This window comes from Brachyhypopomus gauderio, unplaced genomic scaffold, assembly GCF_052324685.1.
Source record: "Brachyhypopomus gauderio isolate BG-103 unplaced genomic scaffold, BGAUD_0.2 sc105, whole genome shotgun sequence".
NCBI classification, from domain to species: domain Eukaryota; kingdom Metazoa; phylum Chordata; class Actinopteri; order Gymnotiformes; family Hypopomidae; genus Brachyhypopomus; species Brachyhypopomus gauderio.
In genome coordinates this window covers 624517-639023 of record NW_027506926.1, presented here as the reverse complement: position 1 = coordinate 639023, position 14507 = coordinate 624517, and the positions used below count along the sequence as shown (strand labels likewise).

The window sequence follows — 14507 nt, the reverse complement described above, 5'->3', positions numbered from 1 at the left end:
GTATTATGTTATTTAAATAACAATTAAAGAACATTTTGATCTGTAAACGGTAGCAGTCTTAAGGGTGAATTTATTGGATTTATATTTCCTGGTCGGAAAACGTAAGCGACACGTAGGAGATGTTGGATTAGATGCAGCTCCGCCCCCTGGACCGACCAAAAGAAACTATGGACGGTGGGAGGAGTTGGATCTAGATCTAGCTCCACCCCCTGGACTTTTGCGGAAACTTGTTGGCAACGCTGCTCTTACAGACAGAGAAGAGACTTTGATGAATCCACGTACGCAGCAGTCGGTGTGTGCGGGAGAGTTAAAAAGATTGAGTATTAATCTTTTTACACGAGTATTGCTCCAAATCAATAGCAGCGTTGGTATCGATATTTGGATCGATCCGCCCACCTCTACCTACCATCACCATCGGACATTACAGACCACAGGTTTCCTTATTCTCAATATCAGCATCGGGCGTTTAGTGGAGTTGCGCCTATTGTCGTGTTGGTGTTTGGAAGTGTTGGACTACTGGTTGACCTGTAAGTACTAAACTTAGTAATACGTACCACTAACACCTTTTAACCACATCTTAACCACACTATTTTGTTCGTTCCGTTACCTCACGGTTGAATCTCGTGTCTTGACTAAGTTGGTGGAAAATTCAATGTGTTAAAGTGTTTTTATAATGGATGTTGTAGCGCTAACTAACCCAGCCAGATAACGTAGCTACTTATTTGATACTATACGAATATAATTATATTTGGATCTTTTGTTTAGTAGCCCAGTGGTTCCTATTACAAAGATAAAAGCTTATCTAGTTATATTATGCTATTTTTTTGGTTTTATTACTGTAGCTTTAATGTACGATTTAATTGATTTTATGCTGTTATAGTGGATGTATTGTAATGTTACATATATTTGATTTAGTTTGGTTATTCATTGGAGTGTTTTTACGTTTAGGTGAAATCATACAGATATATACTGGTGTACTTTTCCTAAGCACAATAACAACATTTGGGAGAAGCTTTGACGCCCCCTCAGGAACTCCTTTAGAAAATGTTTACTGTGTATTGTCTCCCCACCCCCGCATTGAAATGTAATTTTTCGCCCTTTATTTCTGATTATTTTCCCATTGTTAATCGGTCTTACCATTTATCTATGTTTCAGAGCAAACAAAGTAAATGACGGGAATAACATGTATTATTTGAAGCTTGCATGTTAATGTTGTGACCCTGAGTTCATGTAGTCTTGGTGAAGGTCGTAGTGATCTGTGGGATCTGCATTTGAGTTTTCAATCCATCTGTCATTTTCTCCAGTTGTTTATACATTGTTATTTATTAGTGAAAGACAATATGAGATCAAATATACATTTTACTAAAACATTATGTTGGTGTTTATAGGAAACTATGCTTTAGTGCAGGCATGTTCAAAGTTCGGACCAGGCGACAATATGCAGCCTGCCAGCACAGTATAAAATGCCCTTTTACAAAAAAGCTATTTTATATTTCAACAAAACATGGCAGTAGATCTCGCCTATACTGTAGATCTCAAACAGCTTTTACAGATACGCTGTAAAAATGACATGGCATTTAATATGAAATGGCACAGAGATCTATGTTGAGAAACTGTTTGAATAAAGTAGATGTGTTAGATCTACACCACGTGTGCATGTACATGTTTTCTATTTTAATAAATGTGAAGTGTGTAATTTTAATTATTTCATTCCAATCATTTTCAGTCCAACAGAAATGTTGAAGTTGTCTTAACAGTGAGAGATTTGAGATCTTCTGAAGAGGTGAGTTATATTTTAAACCTGTGACTGATACATTTCTCAGTATAATCCAGATAATTAAGCAACAGTTTAAAGCACACACAGACTACAGGTAGCCTGTAGTCCCTATTGTACCTTTTGGATTTGAATACATAATGCAGCCTTTTTTGTTTTTGGGTCTTTGAACAGACTCCCAATCTCATTACACACACACAGGCTGGGTTATACATCCTTTAACACAGTATTAACACAGTATTTCCCAATCTCATTATACACACACAGGCTGGGTTATACATCCTTTTACACAGTATTAACACAATATCTCCCAATCTCATTATACACACACAGGCTGGGTTATACATCCTTTTACACAGTATTAACACAGTATCTCCCAATCTCATTACACACACAGGCTGGGTTATACATCCTTTTACACAGTATTAACACAGTATTTCCCAATCTCATTATACACACACAGGCTGGGTTATACATCCTTTTACACAGTATTGTTACGACCCAGTCTAGGTTGGGCCCATAACACTGTGAAATAATGGTGAACCTTCTCTAGTGACAGATCACGTACGACCAATAGCGCATAGTGAAATGAGTTTATGTAGGTTACAGGTGGTGATATATATATATATATATACAGGTGATAGACGGACATATACATATAAATATACATAAAAGAGAAACCCCACTGTCTTCAGGTTGGCTAAGGCTGAAAACCCAAAACAAAAGAACAACCACTACCCAAAATGTTAAATCAAACAGCCACCAACCCTACCCAGGGGTGACCAGGACACGCACCATACAAAACCATAACATATACAACACATTAATAAACAACGAACAGCCGAGACAATCTCTGCTCAGAAATAGAGTCCACCGAACTAAACTACCATATAGGAAAATCAGCACAGTCATATATCGAGAACACAGACGGCAAACTAGTCCCAAGCATTAGAACCAGCATGCCGCGCTGACGCAAACGAATGATCCGTATTTATGGGAGTGTTCTTCCGCATTCCACCGGCGTCCGCATTCCGATCACTTCCGCATTCCGCGACACAGGTCGCAGTCCGCAAACCACCCCCTCGTCCGGGCAGCGCAACTCTGTCTAGAAGAGACACTGAACACACATGCAGAACGAAAACAACCCCCACCAAATACACATGGACATAACAGTATTAACACAATATCTCCCAATCTCATTATACACACACAGGCTGGGTTATACATCCTTTTACACAGTATTAACACAGTATCTCCCAATCTCATTACACACACAGGCTGGGTTATACATCCTTTTACACAGTATTAACACAGTATCTCCCAATCTCATTATACCCACATAGACAGAGGTATAGACCCTTCTGAACAGGACAGTAACTCTGCTATGGAGTTATAATGCTGCCCAAACATTGTAAACAAACAGAACATATTCCACAAATATTCTATTTGCAAGCAAACATAACATGACTTTCAAATGAAAACCACAACTTACAAATACAAAATGTGATAGTTGTTCATTCATATGTGACTTTCAAGCAAATGCACAGCAACTTACTAATTCATCACACTACACGCACAAATACGTACGTACAAAAAATGTCCTTTGTGGATCATGTGACTTATTGGACACTTTTAGCAGGAGCGCTTTCTAAAGAGGCACATTAAGTAATCGTGTGCACAGGTGAATTTTCTGTCATATGTTGGTGCTGCCCATAGATTAATTCTCTGATGCACAATAATTAAAAAGATCAAATCACACTGCTGGAACTCATAAGGAGCTTCAACAGACCAAAGCAGCTCTGCAGCACCATGAGAGAGAAAGGAAGGAAAAGAACAACTTTGAAAATAAAGTTGATGAACCCTACAAAATAAAAGTCCCTATAGACTGGCACATAGAGTGACACTGAACCAAACAGAGAGACACACGTATCACAACATAGACAAATGTTTTCATTTTAGTGAAATAAGGAAGCCTAGCACTGTCTCCTGATGGTCTTTAGCATGAATGTCTTTAGCATGAATGTCTTTAGTATTATGCAGAGCCCAAATGGTTCTTTGTCATGATTGTTTCATCTTCATCTCACAATGAATTTGCAATGTCTTTTTCCTCTAGGAATCAATGCTGTAAACGTTACCTACATAAACACATTTATCTGTGAGGAGTATGTCATACTGTTGAAATCAGTAAACATGGAAAAGGAGAAAAGCTACAACTGCTTAGAGTGTGGAAAGAGTTTTACTAAACACGGTCATCTCCAGCAACACCAGCACATTCACACAGGAGAGAAGCCATATCACTGCTCAGAGTGTGGGAAGAGTTTTACTACACAGAGTCATCTTAACGAACACCAGCGCATTCACACAGGAGAGAAACCATATCACTGCTCAGAGTGTGGGAAGAGTTTTACTAAACAGAGTCATCTCAACGAACACCAGCGCATTCACACAGGAGAGAAGCCATATCACTGCTCAGAGTGTGGGAAGAGTTTTACTACACAGAGAAATCTCCAGCAACACCAGCGCATTCACACAGGAGAGAAGCCATATCACTGCTCAGAGTGTCGGAAGAGTTTTACTCAACAGAGTAGTCTCAAAAAACACCAGCACATTCACACAGGAGAGAAGCCACATCACTGCTCAGAGTGTGGGAGGAATTTTACTACACTGAGTAATCTTCAACGGCACCAGCGCATTCACACAGGAGAGAAGCCATATCACTGCTCAGAGTGTGGGAAGACTTTTATAACACAGGGAAGTCTTCAACTGCACAAGCGCATTCACACAGGAGAGAAGCCATATCACTGCTCAGAGTGTGGGAAGAGTTTTAATCGACAGAGTCATCTCAATGAACACCAGCGCATTCACACAGGAGAGAAGCCATATCACTGCTCAGAGTGTGGGAAGAGTTTTAATCGACAGAGTCATCTCAATGAACACCAGCGCATTCACACAGGAGAGAAGCCATATCACTGCTCAGAGTGTGGGAAGAGTTTTACTACACAGAGGAATCTTCAACTGCACCATCGCATTCACACAGGAGAGAAGCCATATCACTGCTCAGAGTGTAGGAAGAGTTTTACTCAGCGGAGTCATCTCCAGCAACATCAACACATTCACACAGGTAAACAGTAGTGGGAGACACTGAGCACAGACGTTTGAACGTTTCCTCATCAGTCATGAATGATTTTAAGTTTTCTTATGTTTTCACTATCCATGGCTAGGAGGCTAACTGGCATCAGTGTCCCTGCTTGGTTATGAATGTGATGAGTTTGTTAGTGTAAATGTGGATTGGCACATAAGAGATAGTAGTTGGTAATTGAACATGAGAAACGTTACCGGATAACAACACAGAGGTGAATATATGAAAGACCACATATACAAATATGCTCCGTACCCCCCCAAAAATGTTTTGGTACCTCTGGGGATTCTAGGGGTGCCACCAGGGGTACATGAGCCGTAACAGGTCCTATTTACCACTGTATTGATTAGGGATGCACCGAAAATTCGGCCACCGAAAATTTTCGGCCGAAATGGCTTAAATTTGCATTTTCGGTTTTCGGCCGAAATACTTTCATCACCGAAACAACACGGCCGAAACAATGTACTGTGATGACGCAAGCAAAAATCGCCACCTGCACGCGCTTATTTGGATAAAGCTAGCAAAAAAGTTTTCCAGTGATGGCGCCAAGGCAAAGGACATTACACCAAAAATTATGGAACTCGCTGCCAGACGATCAGCCGTTCTCTGTCGTAGGGATTTCGTAGGCTAATAGAGCACATTGAGCCCCGTTATGTTTTGCCGATCAGACGACATTTCTCTGAAGCGTGTTTACCTGAGCTGTTTAATGTTGTTGCAACTCACGTCACGTTTTTATGAGAGAATTTATATTTATCTTTCAGGCCAGTCAGTTATAATTAAATTTAACTCGTATAAAATACATATATTTATCCTCTCAGATAAAAACGGTCTGCAAGCGAGTTAAATTTAATTAGGGGTCGGCCGTTGTCAGCGTTATCGTCGTTATCGGCCCACCACTAATTTTATTTTATAATATGCATTACTGTAATGTCAGTGCTAAATAAATATTTTCAAATGAAATTTTGTAGTTGATTTATTCTTTGAATAGCAATGCCTTGATTTTAGTGAGGTTAGCCATAAATCCAGTGTTACTAATAATTGGCATAATGTAGGCTATTTCGGTGTTTCGGTTTTCGGCTTTCGGCCTTGGTTTCCTAATTTTCGGTTTTCGGTTTCGGCTAAGAATTTTCATTTCGGTGCATCCCTAGTATTGATGTAGACTCTTGTTAGCAGGTCGGGGCTGCATTGTACAGCCACAGACACTCGTCTGCTGGCCTTTGATGTACACTGTACTGCTACAGATTTGGAGCAGCGAACTGTAGGTTTGTACTGAACAGCCATATTAACGTCCTGCTGCTCTGTCCTTGTAGCAGGTCTCTTAGTAGTTGGGGCTGTGGTAACCTTCTAGGGTACTGGTGCCTGTGCTGAGACTTCCTCTCTGTGTGCTCTAGGTGGAACATGAACAACCTCGGGAGCAGAGAATGCATCAAATTCAAAATCATCAACAGTGGATCCACTCTTGCCAAATCGTTCTCTAAGATGTTAAAAACCCATCGAGGGTGTTCATTTCCTCTCTGGGCTGAGACAAGGACAAATTAAAAAACTTATCTGATCTGGAGAACGAACCCCTCCAAATTATCCTCCTCATTGAACTCGTGGAAGGGACAAATCGAGGAGGGTAGCTCAAACGGTTTACCATCCTTAACCTGTTTAATCAAGTCCTCAGACAAGATACACATTGGAAGATAACCGTAATCCTCCTCCTGATAATGCCTCACCTCGTAAGACTCCCTCACTCTCCTTTAATGGTGGATTATTCTGTGACGTGGCAGGTGTTGTGCAATCAGGAAGCAAACACAATTTGGTTTTTAACAAACGGGTTTTACTTTGAACATATGGGGTTGCACACAAATTGACAGTAGACACACGAACAGCACGAGCACAATGAGGCATGATAAAGCTAACGGAACTAACTGGCTAACACACATATGACCAACTAATCATTAGACATAAAGACAACAGACTCGACCAGCAACCTGACATATAACAGAACACTAAAACTTAACAAACTACACACACAGACATCTACAGACACGAGAAGCCATGAACAAAACAGAAATATAGAAAGATTAATCAAATCTGACATCCAAAACACAACAGACTGCACAAGACCACAAACGGTCACCATAATTTTTACTTTCACAATAAGTTTCACTATAATATGCACCATCACCTTACAATAACCCACAAAGACTGAACACCAACGATTAAATACAAGAACTAAATTACAAATGAGACACAGCTGAAGGGGAAGTAACACGGGGCGTGACTGAACGGACTAAAAAGTGATACATGATTGACAGGGAGGCGGGGCTAGACACGACACCCTCCTTAAAATCTCAGCATCACCTCTATTCCGTGACCTACAGAAAGCATGGACTACACTTGCTTACAAAGTGAACATACAAGTTATTGTGTGTTTTGGATTCCTGTAAATATATTAGTCCGGAAATTTCAATGTGTTTCAATAATTTAATTAGTTTTTAATATGTGACTAAAGCTGATGTGAAATGTGCATACCTCAGGGGTCACCAAATGGCGGTCCGGATCCGGACCTGAACGCCGTCCTGTCCGGACCCAATCACATTCCCAATTAACTGGATACGGACCCAAATTCCAAAAATATTTTTTTATTTTTACGGGAGACTAAATTTTAAACCGGAGCATTTATTTCAGGGCTATTGGAAAAACACTCCGTGATGAGTGTTACGTTCGACACCGCCGACCCGGACCAAAATTGGACCGCGGAAAGATATAATTGATTACCCCTGGCATACATGTTTTAACTGGGACTCCATGGAAATCATGGTGGTGTTTTTGACTCTTCTGAAAGTCTGTAAATGCTCTATTGACAGATTAAAAGCAATACTACACAAACAGACCTTTTAGTGTTTTTTGTCTATAATTTGTTACACTCACAGAAATGATTCATGACAGAGGTAAGTTTTATGCATTTACATCTATTTGATTTTATTTAAAAACTCATATATTTTATATTTATGCCTTAACATTAATTATTATCTACATAATCTAATCAATTCTAAAATGTCTTGAATGTAATTAGTTAATTTATACCTACACAGTTGAAATAATTACAGCTGTAAATCAAACAAGGTTCTGTTATATAAAATGTATGTGACTGGTTTTCATTGAAGTTATGAGAAATGAAATGCGCTGCTCTCCCGCGGGTCTCCAGCAGGCAGGTTCATGTGGGTAGCAGTCGTCCATGCCACGGTAAGCAGACCGAGACATCCTGTTTTATTACATTCAAATGTGTCATAATCGTGCAGTTTATATCACATCACATCAATGTAAATATTTATATAGTTCTTGATTATTTTAAGTAGTTTTATGTCGGTCGTGTTGCTGGACAAGACAATACCAACACATGCCAACATCACAGCGAACAGGCTTGCTTTTTCACGACATCTTAGCTAGTTTGGTAATAGTTTGATACTGGATTAAACTAACCCATTGCGGTTGGTTTTCATGACGGTTAAAATTACTAGTTATATCAGTTGCAAAGCAAGCCAGAAAGCATTCTCTTTGTCCACAACATTTAGCATATTCATTTTGTAATAAGTTAGTCGCTGTCTGCTTATTTAAAGGTAAACCTGAGAACTCGTGCCATGGAGGTGTTTTTGGTAGGTGCAAACTCATTACATTTTGACAAAATTCTGTGGTGTGAATGCACAATATGGCATTTCTGTGATTCGTGCAAATCTGCAATATAAAAGTGTCTTTTTTTTAGGGGGGAGGGGTGTCAATGTGCTTCACAAGCTTAGTCGTGAATACAAATAACTTTGTTGGAGTGTTTTACAGATGGGGTGGTCCACTAGGGAAATGTCAGTGACTTTGTTAGCCTCAGCACCTGTGTTTTAGTCTCTGACACTAACAAGCATGAATCATATGTGTTTGTTTTCCCAGAATGAAGACATCAATGTGAGGCGTGATTGTGTGCTGAGTTGTCTGAGCATCTACCTCAATGAAGACCTGGGCACACTGGTTAAAGAATACGTGGTATGTCAGCCTACTGTCTTTTGTGCCAGATGGAATTTCCATCCAGATGTGCCGGGTAACGTGCCGTTCATGAGAGTGGGATAGACATGAGAACACATTGACCTTGACCACCAGTAGTTTATCATTAAGTCCAATGGGTTGTTTGTTTAGAATGAGAAATTCCCAAAAGTAAAGTGGTGGTAGTGCTGTCGCTTTGTAGGAAGTAAATCCACTTGGTCCAGAGGAACCTGAGGATAAAGTGGGCCGGGTTGGGGCACCCAAACCTAAACGCCTTTACTATGTAAAGGATGACAATTCTCACCAAGACAACAAGGTGAGGACACAGACACTTCATATTTCTTATGACCCAGCAGCATGATTTGGAAGTGTTAAGTAAGAAATGCCTTTCAAATAATGTCAAGTCATTTTGATTCTTGGTTCTGATCAGCTGGATTCAGCTGCTCTTGGTTCTGATCAGCTTATGAACTCCAGCACCTTGAGAACATCACACAGAAGGAAGCCTTCTTGTCTTCTTTGAACATATGGCAAGTACGTGGACATGTTAACTGAAACTATAACCAATACAAGCCTGATTAGCAGTTGTCCATTTCACACCGTCTCCCTCTCATAGTTTGTCTTCATCTACTCTCCTCTCAGTCTCTTTTTCTCTTCATCTTGCTCTTTTCACTGTTGTCCCCTACTGTCTTCTCTGTATCTTTCTTTCTCTCATACTCACTCCTCTCCCACCAGTGTAACTTCACACAATTTTGCATGGGAATTTAAAAAGGTGACAAATTTGGTCGTAATGGGTTATTCTCAATTTATTTCTTGTAGTATGTTTAGCATTGCTGTTCATGGAGAGAAACAATGGGATAATTAGTGTTTTTCTCTGTGAAAAGGCAGCTGAGGATCTGAGGCAGTCAGAAAAGCCAAAGCCAGATGTCAAGAGATAAGTCATAAAGCAGTGTAGTTGGAAGCATGAATTATTTTTGCTCTTGGGGCTGAATGTTGACTAGAAGGGGGTGTTTCCAACAGTCGAGGAGTAAAGGGAGAGACATGGGAAGGTTAGGGAAAGGTTGGTTCTTTCTCTTCTTTATCATCCTCCCTCCAACCTTCCTCTCACTCCTACTGTCCTCTCTTAGGCCAAGACAAGACAGCTCACTTCTTTACGGGTGCTGAAAAGTTGAATCATTTCAGCTTTTCAATGCTGCTCAGCACCTCCCTTGTTTATTACGTCACAAGGTAAAGTTTTGTGACCAATTTGCAAATACCGGACAAAACACAATGTGAGTCAGCTTTAGACATAACGGGTATGATGCACACACTCTACCACTTCCTGACTGGAAGACTGCATCTTTATTTCCTCTACCATACTACTGTTTTAAGTGTTTTATCAGGTGCCCAGGCTCAACTCAAACATGTGAGAACAACACTACTCCTTCATATGATAATTGTCAGATTATTTATTGTCACCTTGGCAGAAAAGTGCAAAATATTCAAGAGTAGTACTGCACACCTGATTAATCACTTAAACTTATAGTATACGCAGGAAATGAAGGTCTTCCTGTCAGGATGTAGTGGAGCCTGTGCATCAAGTCTATTATTCCAGTGATGAGAGTAAGAAGGAGAATAAACCTTACCCCTACAAGAGCTTAGGAGAGAGAAGAGGTGAGTAGAGAAGGAAGACTGTAGAAGAGAGGGAGAGGTGGTTGGAGAGGTTTGCCTCCTTTTCTTCAATCCGTTTTCCCTGCACCAATGAACAGTTTCTTATTTGTCTCTTACAGCAGCTACTAGCTACGTATTTACATCGCTGATCTCTGAATAAAATCAGTGGGAGGGTTCCTGGTTCTGTATTGTTAGATGTATTTTAGTTGGTGTGTTGTTAACTGCATTTCTTTAGCAGGTCAAAGGCTTCATTAGGAAAAGAGCAGGCTCTGCAGTCTCCCCAGAAATCCCTCTGTCTTAAAGAAGCACAAAGCCTTACCCCCAGTGGTGGATCAACCCTTAAACACGTGAGAACAAGTCTACTGTAAAGAATATTTGTCAGAGTTTTTAATTGTTGTTGTCATCTTGATTGAAAAGTCCACAATTTGAGAGAAGACTGTATATAATCTCATGTTAACAAAAACACACAATGCATCCTTATGACTTTTTCTTTTTTCCAGGCTTTTAGGAGGTGATCAAAGGTCTTAAGGTCATTGTTACCTTGAACATGCATCCATCTCATTCTCATGAACGCATGTATGCAGTGGCGTGCACACATAGACATCAGGTGGTGCTAAAGCACCAGCAACTCTGCCCTTTATCAACGAAAGTGCCCTTTTGAAACTTCGGTTTTCATTTTACTGAGGTCGGTTTGAAATGATCTTTTGAAAACCTGAGCGATTAAAAACAATGCCCTGAAATGAGCCACCACCTCGCACACACCCGACCTCTCTCTTCCTTTAACACCAGATGCGCTGCAGCAGCAGTTCAGTTCAGTGAGTGGAAGGAAGCGTCTTCAGCACAACACACACGCTCACAGATAGACTTCTTCTCCCGTCCCCACCAGCCAGGTCACATACACATCAAGTCAAATCGTACCGTTTGCCCTCTAAGACCAACGTGAAACCATTTTGTTGTGCAGTAAAATGTCTCATAGAGCACCAAACTACTAAGCATTTTTTGCTGACTGGTCGTGAGGACGACCACATACAAATAATTAAGGTAGAGTTTGCAGATCTATGTGTTAAGCTGAACATTTTCTGTTGTATAGGTTTTGTTAGACAACATAAATTAACACATTCATTTGTGAAAGAAGAAACTGGAAGTTCCCCATTACCTGTGAAAAATGCCCATCTGCATTCATGTAATGACAACACTCAGTAGCCTATAACTCCTTCTTGTTCTTTTTGGTCTTTTTACTGTCTTAATTGTAGGCCTATATTGATTTACTAATTGCAAAATATATGCAACAAGGCCTGCAGACAGTGGAGGGTAAACAGAAGTTAACTGAAGGACTTAAAAATTACTGTATATAGTTAATATTGGATATGAATTTTATCAGTTGGCTGCGTGACTTTTCTCCGTTGAAAACTCACGTTTAGAGAATGTTACAAATAAAATGTCAAATTTCATTCAACATGTGCTTGTAATTTTTTTTATAATTAGGTGTACCACGTGCGCTAAACAGTGCCCTTCAACCCCCCCCCGAGTACTTGCCCCCCAAAATGCCTGTGCACACCACTGCTTTAAAGAAATATCTTCAAATTAACATTCAGTTGGCCTAAGGATGAGCTGCTTATATTGTGGTGGTCCAGGTTAGGGTCACACAGCTCATCATCCTGTTCTTTCTCTTCCAGGACATTGAATCCAGAGAGGCTGAGGCAGATGTTGCCGAGCAGAGGGTCATGGTCCTGATGGTAATGGACGCTTTGCTGATGTTGGTGTTGTGCTGGAAGGTGTGGAAGTTCTCCATAACCTGCAGAGTGTCAGCCATACATGTGTGATGCTTTATGGGCTCATCTACACACTCAACTTGAGTTATCCAAAAAGCATGCGTACATTCGAGGTGTACCAGAAAATCCTGATGGACCTGGACTCAACCAAGCTTTCACCAAAAGTACAGGCACTGAATATCAAATTGCTCCAGTAATTTGACTGGCAGTAATGCACTTAAACAACCCCTACCTGATTTGTCTTTTTTCCTCAGTCAGAGAGGATCTTGTGTTTAAATGATCCCTTAGTTATTGAAGGGTATATCGGGGAAATACCTGTTTTGTTTTCTTTTAGTGTTGAAGCATTTAACGGGAGTGTTGTGAGAGTGTAGGTGGGTTCATGGATGGCCGGTTTCTGAAGTGTGTTAGCTGGCAGTGTTGTAGTGGCTCAGCTCAAACTGTATTTGTCAATGTTTCTGAATTCTGTATGATCTGGTTGTCTTTAAAAGATATTTAATCTACAGAAAAGATCCTGAAGATGTTGTAATTTCATGTATTTAATGTTTAATGTGAAGTTCTAATGCTAATAAAGCTTTTGAATCAACAAGATGGTCTGATTGTTCTTATGCATCATTAAGATTGTACTAAATGGAAAGACAGAATGTGATGGGAGATCACAGAGATGAAAGAAAACAAAACTGAGTCTCAGACATGAAGAATTTAAGGCATTTTCCCCACTGTTTCCAAATGTTTATCTGAAGTGACAAACCCAGATGTGTATCATTACTATGTTGCTGAAACAGTGTGTTTACACCAGAGAGGCAGTGAAAGCTTACTGCAATTTAGATGCTTATAATTACTTTCTCAGTGGAAAAGTTGATGCAGAGGGCATCAGAATTGTATATGGTGAAGTTGGAGCAACCTGCCAAACACGTCACTATTTCTAAAACATACTGCACATGTTTCTTAGTAAGGAGTGGGGGTTGTTTTGTTAAACTCTATATTTAATTATATATTTTCAATGGTTTGAACATTTATTCAGCTTATTAGAAACAAACGTCGATTAAAAAAGACTTCAGAATCGCCTTTATTGTCATTATAATTTACATTACAATGAAATTTGATTCTCATCCAAGGTGTTTGCCAGTACAGTAAATACACACAGAGAAACCCTTATAAAGATCCAGATCTGTCACTTCAGCACATGCTTTCTGATGTCACACAAACACAAACACACATATCTATGTATCTACCAACATAACTACCTACCTGCCTCCATCTATTTGCTTACCTCATGTCCAGATGTGGCTTGAAACGAATGAGGTCATACCAAATGGTGAGAAGACTCAGGCTTTAGCCAAACAAGGCGTGTTGGCATGAGGTTCTCCGTGTCCTGGTAGGAGACCTCATCCATGTATTATATGATGTTTCCAACAAGCAGGTCCTTAGATAATGGCAGTAATCTATGCAGTTAGGCCCTTATAAAGATCCAGATCTGTCACTTTAGCACATGCTTTCTGATGTCACACAAACACAAACACACATATCTATCTATCTACCAACATAACTACCTACCTGCCTCCATCTATTTGCTTACCTCCTGTCCAGATGTGGCTTGTAACAAATGAGTTCATACCAAATGGTGAGAAGACTCAGGCTTTAGCCAAACAAGGCGTGCTGGCATGAGGTTCTCCGTGTCCTGGTAGGAGACCTCATCCATGTATCGTATGATGTTTCCAACAAGCAGGTAGTTAGATAATGGCAGTAATCTATGCAGTTAGGCCCTTATAAAGATCCAGATCTGTCACTTCAGCACATGCTTTCTGATGTCACACAAACACACATATCTATGTATCTACCAACATAACTACCTACCTGCCTCCATCTATTTGCTTACCTCCTGTCCAGATGTGGCTTGTAACAAATGAGTTCATACCAAATGGTGAGAAGACTCAGGCTTTAGCCAAACAAGGCGTGCTGGCATGAGGTTCTCCGTGTCCTGGTAGGAGACCTCATCCATGTATCACATGATGTTTCCAACAAGCAGGTAGTTAGATAATGGCAGTAATCTATGCAGTTAGGCCCTTATAAAGATCCAGATCTGTCACTTCAGCACATGCTTTCTGATGTCACACAAACACAAACACACATATCTATGTATCTACCAACATAACTACCT

General features: G+C 40.2%; 2 protein-coding genes across 22 annotated transcripts in view; one reads left to right on the top strand and one right to left on the bottom strand.

Moving 5' to 3' along the window:
- Positions 1-14507, bottom strand: part of LOC143497285 (uncharacterized) — a 377240-nt gene that overhangs the window by 126317 nt on the left and 236416 nt on the right. The window lies entirely within an intron of this gene.
- On the top strand, positions 227-12907 carry LOC143497294 (uncharacterized). 21 transcript variants are annotated; one of them, XR_013125784.1, is made up of 7 exons: positions 227-527; positions 1727-1783; positions 3888-4895; positions 6087-6175; positions 6305-6337; positions 9911-9976; positions 10055-12229. XR_013125784.1 is itself a non-coding variant. In XM_076993188.1 (6 exons), exons 3-4 carry the CDS (start codon positions 3965-3967, stop codon positions 6173-6175), a joined length of 1020 nt encoding a protein of 339 aa, XP_076849303.1. In that variant the 5' UTR covers positions 227-527; positions 1727-1783; positions 3888-3964; the 3' UTR covers positions 6305-6337; positions 9911-12229. The 21 variants fall into 21 exon arrangements, 2 of the variants coding, with proteins under 2 accessions (XP_076849303.1, XP_076849304.1); XR_013125778.1 differs by adding exons at positions 8841-8933; positions 9133-9461 and having other exon boundaries at positions 6087-8700; positions 9812-12215; XR_013125773.1 differs by adding exons at positions 8522-8557; positions 8841-9461 and having other exon boundaries at positions 6087-8147; positions 9812-12212.